The sequence below is a fragment of the Calliphora vicina genome, chromosome 1 (assembly GCF_958450345.1).
Source record: "Calliphora vicina chromosome 1, idCalVici1.1, whole genome shotgun sequence".
Classification (NCBI taxonomy): Eukaryota; Metazoa; Arthropoda; class Insecta; order Diptera; family Calliphoridae; genus Calliphora; species Calliphora vicina.
In genome coordinates this window covers 158,305,157-158,317,939 of record NC_088780.1, presented here as the reverse complement: position 1 = coordinate 158,317,939, position 12,783 = coordinate 158,305,157, and the positions used below count along the sequence as shown (strand labels likewise).

At 29.9% G+C, this 12,783-nt stretch overlaps 1 protein-coding gene across 1 annotated transcript; it reads left to right on the top strand.

Moving 5' to 3' along the window:
* Positions 1-376: 376 nt before the first annotated feature.
* Positions 377-12,386, top strand: LOC135953735 (putative polypeptide N-acetylgalactosaminyltransferase 13). Its single transcript, XM_065503721.1, has 8 exons — positions 377-403; positions 1,686-1,792; positions 6,592-6,764; positions 6,823-7,186; positions 7,290-7,371; positions 11,492-11,652; positions 11,720-11,899; positions 11,957-12,386. Exons 1-8 carry the CDS (start codon positions 377-379, stop codon positions 12,384-12,386), a joined length of 1,524 nt encoding a protein of 507 aa, XP_065359793.1.
* Positions 12,387-12,783: the final 397 nt, after the last annotated feature.

Sequence of the window (12,783 nt, the reverse complement as noted above, 5' to 3'; positions counted from 1 at the left end):
TTGCGACCTGTACTCTGCGCACAAGGTTTACATGGACAGCCAGCCAGCCAGACGGACATCATTTAATCGACTCAGAAAGTGATTCTAAGTCGATCGGTATACTTTAAGGTGTTAGACCAGTCCACACTATGGTGGTGTAGGGTATAAAAATAGGCTAGGTTATTGAAAAAATAAATAATTTTTCTTTCGAATGAACAGAATTATGTATTTGGAATTTAGAACAAAATGCAATGGAAATTGAAGCCATTCCGTTACAAACGACAAAATTAGAAATCGAGTCAGTTTATTTCTTTCTATTAAATTTTATTGGATTTTTTTATTTGTATCCAATTACATTTCCAATAACCAATCCCAAGAATTCAAGCATTTGAACATTATGTTTGAATTTGACTTGAATGCAAATGTAATAATGTTTTAAACTTGAAAAATATTTGAAAAATTAAATATTTTCAAACAAAAAACATATGGGTTGAATTTATGTTTCCTTTTCACTGCAGAATTTTATTGAAATAAAGTGTAATACAACTGTAATTCAATTGCTTAACTTTAACTCAAGGCTTGAATTACACTTGTTTTCAACTTGAATTAACTCAAGGCTTGAATTACACTTGTTTTCAACTTGAATTCCAGTAAAAATGCTTATTGGGTTTTTTATATTTTTAACAGATGTAGACAGTTCCAGAAAGATGGGAAAAGGTTGTAGCTAACATGGCCAATAATTTGAATGTGTAAAACAAGTTATTATTGAAATAAAATGTATTTAATAATATAGTAGGCGCAACCATGTCTGAACCCTGCATTTTCTCTTCGTGTACGTAGGATAGTCATCTGGACTCTGTTGAAAGTTAATTATTTTTAAGAAATTTAAGTTTTTTCCTCATGTCTAAGCAAGTTATTTACCAATAGGGGTCATTAAGCAGATGGTTGGGCATATTAAGAGGATTGCGAAACCTATCACCACCCCATAAAAGAAAATGTCTTTAATTTTAGTAGCCACTGTATTAAATTAGAGTTGTATTAGTTAATATTTTAGGCAAACATTATTTTTCCAACACACAAACCTTTGTGTTTAAAAATGTAAAAGTATGTTTTTGTGTGTAGAAAAAATAAAATATATTTTGTGTATTACTGATATTGTTATAATAAAATTTGAGGTTTTTAATTATGTTGTGTATCACATTTTAAAAATTAGTATCGATTTTATTTTTGGTTTGTTTGGTACGAAAAAAAAAACTACTACGATACAAAAAAATTATATAGAAAAAATAGTGGATACAACCAACCAACTAAAATCAATGTGCAAAATCTACTGACTGCATCATAAATATGTTTATAATGAAATGTGTTACTTTTAAATTTTTGGTTTTAATTTTAATCTTTTTAATTACATTTTGTGGTTATCAAATACTATTTTCAAAAGTACGTACACAAACACAAATCATTGCAAATGTTTGAAATAAATATGTTTGTGCATGAGGAGAAAAAAATAGCTCAGTGTTAAAATAAAAAAATATGTGATAGAAACGAGTTGGAGTAAATTTCAGGCAATATATTTGTTTAAAGCTCTAAAACTCATAAATGTGTTTTATTATTATCATATGATAACATCATCATTATTGTCATTATTGAACATATTATCATTAAATCAAAATCCAAATTCAAAATCATCGTCATCATATTTTTAGAATATTAATTTTTCTGCCACAAACAATAATTTGCTTGTCTCTGGATTAAGTGCTGATTATAATGATTTATCAATTGTACGTCAAATACCAGATACGCGTGATTTCAGGTATTAATATCATTTGATTTACATAAATTCATACATCTAACATATTTTTTGTTTGTGCCCATCTTTTCCCATTTTATTTTATTTAATGTTTATTTTAATTCCGACACTTTTTTTGCTGCGGTATTTTGCATTTTAAATATTTCAATTTAGTGCGAAATTTGTGTTATAATTTAAATTAAATATACAAAACAAAAATTCTATTTGATGAGCTGAAATGCTGATAATATCTGGATTTTATATTAATTTTAAAGTTATTTGCGAAATAGAAAAAATATTTATTTGAACATTAATTTCATAAAGGTTAAATTTGCTATATTAAATTAAAATAGAAACAAACAAAATAATCATAATAAATTTATGAAATGTATTTTATTAGATAGATATTTATAAAGAAATTAGTTTGACTACATTGGAAAAATTTAAATAAATATTGCATGGATTGATAAATTAAACAAAGAAATATTTTTTTTTGGAATTGAAATACTAATTAAACTAATGAACCTGTAACCTATAACTTGGGGCCAGACTTTCATGTATTTATTATTAGAAAATATGCGCCTAAAATACACTTAAAAAAATTAACATATCGCACTGGTTCCTCTAAAGAGAGTCAACTCAAAATTTTTAAATTTTCACTTTTTACAAGAAATCGATGTACAGTGGTCATATCTACCCATCTTACATCATTTTCTTTCATTTTTCTTCAACTTTCATTGTAACGTATTCAAACCAAAAAAAAACCATTTTTTGCTTCTACAAAAAATTTTTAAATTTTATATTTAAAATTAAAATTATAATCTTGAGAGCTACTTGCCTTTTAAAATCATCAAAATGTTGATCGTGCTGTAAAGTAACATCCAATCCTAATTTTTGAAGATCGCTATGTATGTGAAGTTTTGATAACTACCAGTTACTCAATATCGAATGAACTTAGTCGAAAATATATTAAGAAATTTCGACAAACAAGCTTTTTGTCGAGACAATATATTGGCCATTGACGTCAGAAAATATTTTTATTAAAAATTGGGATACAATATACACACAAATATACATTTTGCAGTAAAATATAACAAAATATGCAAAAAATATGCCCTAACAAATCGATGCATTTTTACAGTAAATTGTGCGCTTCGGATTGATTGCATGATTTCAAAATACGGGATTCTTTTGAACGCGGTTTTTATTTGTAATAAGTTATAAGTCGTTTTGAAGCATACATGTCAGCCATTTATTCTCACTTAGTTATTGAACATTATAGTGGAAACAACAAAGTTTTTTTGTTGCTTAGAAAATGTAGAATTTCGTACCAACGAAGCGTCATATGCGGGAAGTTTTGCTTTACATCTTTAAGTTGAAAAAAGTGCCGCTGAAGAACTCAGATTGCTCACCAAAGATTATGGTGAATGTGTTCCATCGATTTCAATGTGCAAGAGATGGTTTGTGAGGTTCAGAAGATGTGATTTTAATACGGAAGACAAATATTACTGGAGGCCAGCGAGGAAGACCGAGAATTGGAGGTATTACTCCATGAAGATTATTGTCAAGCTTAACAAATGCTTGCAAAATCATTGGGAGCTACTCAAGCAGCAATTGCAAAACAGGATTCATCCAAAAGCAGGGAAATTGGATACCATACGAACTGAAGCAAAGTGACCTTATAAGATGATTTTGTATGTCTGAAATTCTGCTTGAATGCTATAAAAGAAAATCAGTTTTGCACCGAATCATTAATTGCGATGAAAAATAGATCCATTACGATAACCAGAAGGGTAAAAGATCGTACGAGGACCCCGGTCAATCAGCCCAGACGACACCAAAGCGAAATATCCAGATAGCCAGACAATTACATGGAACATGTAACGAGTACAACTGATTCGATGGAAGCGAGCATTAGCCGAAAAACGGCCAGGCATGAAACTGTAATATTCTATCATGACAACACTCGGCCACATGTTGCAATATCTGGTTTATAGTCTAGACCGTGCTCCGTTCGATTACTATTTTTTCGGTCGATGCAGAATGCTCTCTCTGGTATACGCTTCACTTTGGAACAGAGTATCCGAAATTGGCTTGATTCATTCTTCCTCAAATGATGCGCATGTTGTCAGAAAGATGGAAAATACCATAGCTAACAATGGCCAATACTTTGAAAAATTTATATTGTATAAATGTTTAAAGATAACAATTCAATGTTTTATAAAATCCCGCATTTTTAAATATAAAACCAATATAAAAAATATTAAAAAGGTAGGACTTCCGTTCACATAAATATCTTGACCATAAAGAAAATTTCCGAAAGTATATCTGAAAATTGCATTTGCATCATGAATGTGACAAATAAATGCATTATAAATCAATAAAATCTGACCTCGGGTTCATAAAATGTATGTATTTAGTGGGTCGATTATGGATGATAACCAAACTTCAGTTGCGTTGTCTGTTACTTAAATGGCATTACAGATGGTAAATGGCAGCTATCATTTCTGTTGTCATATTGGCAAACAGAAATTCGGTTGCTAGCCGCAATCGACTCATAATGTTACAGCACATGTCAATTTTCTTGACTGCAAAATTTTAATCGTAAATAAAATCGCGAGTTTCTAGAAGATGGCAAAAATCGGAAGACCAATTAAAAAACCTTTACGAGGGCAAATTGTTAGCTAATTGGACAATTTAGTTTATTCTGAAGACGCAGTTTTTTTAATTTTGTCCAGCTAGATTTTGGATTGCGTGCACGAAGTTAAATTCTTTCGCTCTCATTCGGGTAACTACCTGCAGCAACCCTTTCAAGTGTGCAAATGTCGATGGGCTGTTTTATAATTTTCCTGAAACGGGTCAACTGTTGTAATTATAAAAATTAATATTAGTTTTTGTATACCAATTTTATTTAACCCATTTTCGGCTGGTGGTCGAATTTTCGACCAGCAGCTTTGTAAGTGAATATTTAAGAAGCTGACCATATTTGTTTAAATATGTTTTAACAGAAATGAAGTTTTATATTTTTTAACATCTTTGATATATTTATTTTTTGTCTTTAAGTAAAACCAGAATTTTTTCTTGATGGAGCAAAAAATGCAATTTCACTCCATCAAATTCACTTTTCTAAAATGTTAAAAAAATTAAAAAAATAAAAAAGTAATTTATTTTTATTACTTTTCCGTGAAGACAAAATATCAAATTATCAGAAAAGAAAGAAATCATATTCAAAATGATAAAACTCTTATTTTTGAGAGGCCGTAATTTTTGGTGGTCGAAAATTAGACCAATGGCCGAAACCCATCATATAGCGTCATGCATATTAATTTAATTATTTTCTTTTCTTATTATATTAAAATGCTTCAAAATCATAACATATGTTTTATTTTTACCCTTGGGTAATTTTTGTGTGATAAATGCATATCATTTTGTTTTGTGGGACCTAAATCTTCCTTTGATATTTATGCACTACATTTGGATAATTCCATTATTGCGGAAATGGTTGCTTTTACAAATGTCTATGTGCGTGAAAATAATGCTACTGCTAACCTTACACCAACAGAATTGCGTCGGTTCATTGGAGTTTTATATTTGTATGGTTATCATACTTTACCACATATCGATAAATTTTGGTCTTCTCAATCCAACATGGCATTATCAATGTTGAAACAGGTATTTGCATCTTGCCGATAATACTAATTTGGATATATCAGATCGTTTTGTTGCACTCATGTAAGATGTTTATAAAATAAAAGCCAATTTGATTCGGCATTAAGTCGTGGTGCTTATTTTCAGAAAAGGGCTACTTATTTTATAGTATTTTATACAGTGGTTCAGCCACATCTTATAGTAAGAGCATATGTCCTGGTGCCCAAGAAGTTTTAAATATGCTTGCTAACGTACCTGATCCTGAGTTTCATACTGTTTCCTTTGACAATTTTTTGTTCTTCTTATCAGCTTATGTGTCTTTTTGAGCGAAAATTTTATGCAACTGGAACTATACGTGAAAACAGAATGGAAAATGTTCCGTTACAAAATCTTATGAAAGGTAGCGAGGAGAATTTGTTCCTTTAGTTGATAGTCAACAGTAATGTTATAACAATAACTCCACAGTTGAACCACTGGTCAATGCAAAAGGATATTGTCGCAAGTAGAAGAAAACCATAACAATTCCATAGCCGAAAGTAATAAAAGAATAGAAAAACTTCAAAACAACAAACTATTATCGCAAATTGATTTTCATTCTGAAGTCACAAGTAAACTATTGACATACGAAAAGGATAATGAGTCTGAAAATGAGAACTTGGAATATCCCACGAACATTCCTCGAATCAATGAGAAAGTACATGCCGTATCAAAAAGCAAGATACGGCAAGAAGCACACTTTATTTACATGTAAGAAGTGCAATATTTATATACACATAAAATGTTTTGATGAATACCATACATTTTTTTTAAATGTCACGTATTCAGAAATAATAATTATTTTAAATAAAACCGCATTACTTTAATATTTTCCTTCAAACTAAAGATTTTCTTTTATTAATTGCAAATATTTATATTTCTTAAATTATATCGTTTTCGGCCAATGGTCGATTTTTCGACCAAGCCATACTAGGGAAATGGCAACCCTGGGGCAAAAAATTTTATTTTTTTTTTCTTAATTGGAGCTTTTAAACCATGCCATCAAAAGGAATTAATAAGCTCCGTCGGATTCTGGTAGTGGCCGATAATGGGTTAAATAAAAATGTTTATGTATATAATTTTTTAAATTTCCTCTAAAATTATGTATGTAAATATGTATTGGTATTTCACAATTTCAGATGCCCCAAAATATTTCCGAATCTAGAAGAATTTAAAGCCAAAGTATCAATTATAATAACTTACCACAATGAGACTCAGGCAATATTATATAGGACGATTAATTCCATATTCAAAAGGACGCCTTTGAAATATCTAGAGGAAATAATCATAATTGATGATTGCAGTGAGGATGGTAAAAAAGAAAATTTTAATAAACAAGAATAAAAAATAAAAAATTATTATCATTACAGATTTAATTCTACAAAACATACAGAAACATTTCAAATACATTGATCTAATAAAATGTCTGCGCAACTCGAAACGTTTGGGTTTAATAAAATCCCGTAATTTGGGTGCCCAAATGTCTTCTGGTGATTATCTGATGTTTATGGACAGTCATTGTGAGGTGAATGCACAATGGTTGGAAACACTTTTGGCCATCATAGTGGAGTCCAATAATACCCGAATGGCGGTAAGTCCTGTTTTAGACAATATCGATGTGGTAACAAATGAATACAAGGCAACCTCAGCATTTATTAAGGGTGGCTTTGATTGGAATTTACATTTTCATTGGATTGCCAGAGATGAAACCCTAAATCCAATTGTTCCATTTAGGTAGGGAAAACTTTTAATTTTTAAATAAATGAATTTATTTGATTTGATTGTTGTTTGTTCATAACTCAAATATTGTGTGTTTCTTTTTTTTATTATTTTTCAGATCTCCTACCTTTGCCGGTGGCGTATTTTTGATTTCACGAAATTGGTTTTTTAAATTGAAAGCTTTTAACACTCGTCTAGAGGTTGGTAAATGTTCTGTAAACAAATCAAACTAAATTCTTTTGCAATTATTTTTTTTGTATTTTTTTTTGTATTTATGTGTTTTGGTGATTCTATTCAGTTCCATTGGAAAATACTTGTAGGCAACAACATTTTTGTTATTTTAACAAACACGCTAACGTTTTTTTTCTCTAGGTTTTTTGACCAAAAAATTTACAATTTATCAGGTATAGTGCACAGTAGGGATGACGGTGGAAAATTAGTAAATAAATAAAGAGGTCTTTGTAACTTTGATGTCTTGGACAATTTTGAAATTGTCCAAAAAATTTAAAATAACAAAATGGTAAATTGGCAACTTTTCCCAAATGGATTCCGAGCCAAAAGAACTCCTAATCTTTTGAACCTAAGAACGAATCAATCCAATATCGCATACTCTGTTCCAAAGTGTTTCATGTCTGGCCGCATATTCTGGGCGTTCAGACATCGCTTCGGTACAGGTTCCCTGTGATGGTCTGGTCAGATTTCGGCAGCTCATAATAGGTAGAAAACGCAGAAAATTTATATATCACTGTTATTTACATTACTTTTTTGTGAATTCCTATGTTACGTACATGTCTACGTAAGGTAGATGTTATATATCAGTGGATAGGGAATTTTGTCTATTTTTCAAAAATGTATATAACTTTTCACAACTAAAAAATTCATGGAATACATTTTTGAAAAATATGACAAACAATTTTATTTATTGAGTTTTTGCAAAGATAAACATTTTTTAAATTGAAATTAAATTTTTATTTATGAAAATTTTTTAATGAAATTTAAAATCTATTGAAAATGGAAAAATAAAAACAAATTTTGAAATATGTAATCATGAATACCACAATTCCCAAAAAAGTGTTGAAAAATTCAAAAAATCAGATTTTTTAGTTTTTGGGCTATAAAATCCATACCGGGACTGGGGTTATCGAAATGTTTGCCCTAAAATTGAATTTTATGTAAAAAATAGTCGTGTTTTGGATGGACCTGGCCGCCTCGGTTTCAACAATTTTCAAATTTATTTTCATTTAAAATATTTAATGTAAAGATGGCTTTTCAAAAAGTATAAATTCTTAAGACATCTTAGACATTTTTTAGATAATCTTTTTTCCAAATTCAGATGCATATAACTTTGGAGTCCGTCAATATTTTGAAATAATTTTTTCTTTGTTGGACATATACATTTGTTGTTAGTTCAATAAAAGAAAAACGGAGAAAACTGGGTAATATTTGGACCCGCTGTTATAAAAAAAACTGTTATGTTTTGGAGTAGGGTGGTTAAATGTTGAAAAATTTATTTTAAAATGCGAATATCTTAGATATATGAGATAATAGATAGCGTAATTTTTTTAAATCACAATACAGATGAAGAAATAGTATCGTTTTAAAAATTTAACATACCCGAGGTGTGCTACTTTGGGGACCCCTGACCGCTCCCCTATTGGGTTCATGAGGTCCAAATTCTAAACTTAAACTCGAAAACACTTCCTCTTTGCTCATTGGAAATTTCATTCAAATCGGACTAACCGTTTTGATGTACAGATTTATTTCCCTTTTTTAGTTTCTATACCACTGTTAGGGTTTTTATCCCGGGAATTCCCGGTACAAATTTCCCGGGTATTTTGCCAATTTTTCACTACCCGATTCCCAGGAATCCCGGGAATTAAAAGCTGACATGTCTTTTCGTCAGAAAACAAGTTAGAACTCTATTTTTCCACCAAAAAACTGTGAAAATTTTTACAGTTTTTAGCTTATGTCTCGGCAATAAAAAAAACCGTTTATTATTATTATTATTTATTTGGGGTTTTTCGTATGAAAATTTAAAAAGTGAATTCATTATTTATAGGATTTATTTCTTATTGAATCCTTATAATTTCTTTAAATTTCTTCTTCAAATCCATAACAAAATAGCTTAAAAAATTTATTAAATAATTAAATTTTTCTTCAATTCAAATCTAGTACAAAAAGGCTTAAGACAATTTTTTAAATGATTTGATTTTACAAAAATTTAATCATTCAAACTTTAAAATTAATTCAGTTTAAACAAAGGCCTTGGAATGAATCTAAAAAATTAAATATTAGGAATGGATTTATGGAATGAAATGCTGACATTCTTTAATTACGGATTAAGGTTTTAGTGAATTAAGCTCAAATTTTATTAATTAATATTCCTATATTAGAGTAGCTATAATATTCCTAATTTAGAGTATCATTACCCGGGAATGTAGAAAAAAATTTCCCTATTCCCGGGAATCAAAAAAGGTCGGGAAATTAAAAACCCTAACCACTGTGCATCGTTTAATGGACTCAATATATTCAAATATGGTTTTTAGAGTGTCTCTTAGAATTAAATTTTTTGAAATATTGAAACGGTACCCGCTGAAAACTTTCGTAATGACCTAAAATACCAAAACAAGAAATACTAATTTTTTGCCCATATTTGGCGAATGAGCCGAATTTCCTTACTGTTATGATTTTTATGTAAAACCAATTCATAATATTATTGTCCAGGTCAATTTAAATATAGTCTGAATATTTTACTAATATCGGAAAACGCTAAGCTTTAAATATTGAGGGTCAAAGGTCAAATTTTTCAATATTTGGAAATTTTCATAGAGAGATAGCGAAATATTATATATTTTTGGGCCGATTTTGATGAAACTTAAGAAGAATATAAAATGTAGTTTAGTATTTACAATAATAGCACAAAAATGGAAATTAACCCTTAAGAGCACTTGGGGTCAAAATGACTGTGTTTTTCGTGATTCAGGGTCATTTAAAAAAAATTGAAATTTGTTTAACAAAATTTTTAAAAATTTGAAATTGGAGTTTTGAAACTTCCGTTAAAAAAATATATTTTTTTGGTTTGGAATAGGTTAATTGTATCCTATGAAGATAAAAACTCATATACAAGTAAATATGGAAATTTTTTAAGTAAGAATAAACTTTTGTTTTAATATTTTGTTCCAACATTTCTTGTTCTAGTGGCCTGAGACACGTTACTGGCCTGGCGATTTTTTAATAACTTTAACGTTTTTTAACCAATTTTTGTCTTTTATATCTCATTAGAACGACAATTACGTACACATTTCGATTCTTTTAAATTAAATTGCAATGGTAATTATTTAATGGCAAAAATTTAAAAAAAAGAAACTGAAAAAAATTCATTTTTTCCTCTTGTAAATGCACCTCAAAACTAAATCGAAAGTCGGCACGAGGTGCCCTTCTTAGAACAAGCTAAACATTTTTTTGTTGGTATTTTAGGTCATTATGAAAGTTTTCAGCGGGTACCGTTTCAACATTTCAAAAAATTTAATTCTAAGGGACACTCTAATGGTTTTAAAAAAATTGTGAAAATTTAACTTTGAAAAATGCTTATTTCTCACTCTTATAGACCATATGGAAATTGAAGCCAATGGACTACTCTATTAAACGCTATAACCCTTTTATCGGAAGTCCCTATTGGAACAACCTTAATGCACTTCAAATATCCTCCAGAAATACTTTATATTTTGTCTATATCTGTATTATATCGAGCTTAAAACCAATTTTAATACATATAAGGAAAAATGAAAATATTTACAGTCAGCTGAAAAATATTATACGCCTTTAAACACTGTTAGTACCGTTTTTGGTACTTTTTGTGGTCCCCCTTACCATTTGTGTTAGAAAAAAAACATGCTATTGCCGAATATATTTAGGCTGATGCAAACTTCTTTCTGACTATCGAGTTGGATAGTTTGATGGGATTTATGTTTGCATTGCACTTTAACGAAAGTTTTTTTTGTCCCTCCCACCACCAAGCATAAGTGGGGAAAACTAGTGATTGGGTGAAAAATAAAAACTACAAAACAAAAAATGTGTACAATTTAAAACAATCATAAACAAAAAACCGCATCAAGGACTGACTGACTATTCCCATTAAAGGGAAATGTTGTTGGGCATTCAATACATACATCAACCAGTATTTCTATTAGAACGAGAAGAGTATCTCTGGATTTTTTTTAATAAAGATTCATTTAATTTTCATATTTATGTATTTTCTAATGTAGTTGGTTGAGTGAATGAATAAATGTTTTGTTTTTTTATTTTATTTTTATTCTGCAGATCTGGGGTGGTGAATCATTGGAATTTTCATTAAAATTGTGGTTATGTGGTGGCGACAGAGGCGAAATAAAAATTGTACCCTGCAGTAGAGTGGGTCATATATTTCGCAAAGAGCATATATTTAAATTTCCCAACAATGATGGCCAGCAAACATATTTAAGGTAATGGCTGGCTAAATAAGAAATAAATCAAATTTATTTATTAAATAAAAACTAAAACAAAATATAGAAATTCTAAAATTATAGCCGAAACCTGGCTGGAACACTACAAATATATTTTCTACAATCTCAAGCCAGAAGCTAGAAATATTGCTATTAATGACACTCGAGTGTTAGACAAACAATTTAAGGATGCCCTAAATTGCCAGCCATTTGAGTGGTATTTACAAAATATATTTCCTGAATTAAGGTAAGTAATTAAAAGTCATTACAAAAAATAATACAATATTTATTTCATAAATTACAGACCCTTTGAAAACTATACCGCCAGTGGCATAATAACATCTTCTGCCTTTGTGTCCGATAATCTTTGTCTTCATCATGATTTATTTGATGACTACAACTCAACTCCCCTCATGTGCAACTGTTTGACAGCCAATATCACACATTGGTTTTTGCTAAGGATCACACAGCAATTACAATCTCAGAGAGGTTTTTGTTTAAATGTAATTCAACCAGAAGATCGAGCTGAGAAAGCTTCGCAGTTAAAAGTTGTTATGGAGCCTTGCTGGTGGCCAGCCAAACAAAGTTGGCATCGCTTTGGTCAACAGTTGAGACATTCAATAACGGGTCTGTGTTTGGAAATAACAGTGGACTATAATATTACGGTTAATCCTTGTAGGAGAGAAGCTGCTATGCAGTATTTTATATTTGAAAAAGAATTGGAACGACCTTAAGGGAAATGTGATTGTAAAGGGTGTTGTTTTATGACCGATAGAACTTGAAATTGTAAAAAATAATACCAAAAAGTAAATTTTAATTAAAATAAAGTCAAGCCCGACCATATAATACCCTACACTAAGTAAAAGAGCAAAAACATTTTTCTTTTAAAATTTCAATAATTTATATTTTTGAGTGATTTTCGGAAGTGGGCTTTATATGGGGGCTATGACCAATTATGGACCGATCACCATGAAATAGGTCGTGTGATTTATGTCTATATTAAAGTTAACTATGTTGAATTTTGTTAGTATACCAAAATTTTTAAGCGATTTATGCACGTTAAAGTGATTTTCGGAAGCGGGTCTATATGGGAGCTATGACTAATTATGGACCGATCGTAACAAAATTTGG

Bases quoted from the DNA above. Each gene is read 5' to 3' on its own strand.
- LOC135953735 (XM_065503721.1), top strand. From the start codon at position 377: ATGTTTGAATTTGACTTGAATGCAAAT. The intron at 1,793-6,591 runs GTATTAATATCA...TCACAATTTCAG, and splicing joins CCAGATACGCGTGATTTCAG to ATGCCCCAAAATATTTCCGA. The intron at 11,900-11,956 runs GTAAGTAATTAA...CATAAATTACAG, and splicing joins AATATATTTCCTGAATTAAG to ACCCTTTGAAAACTATACCG.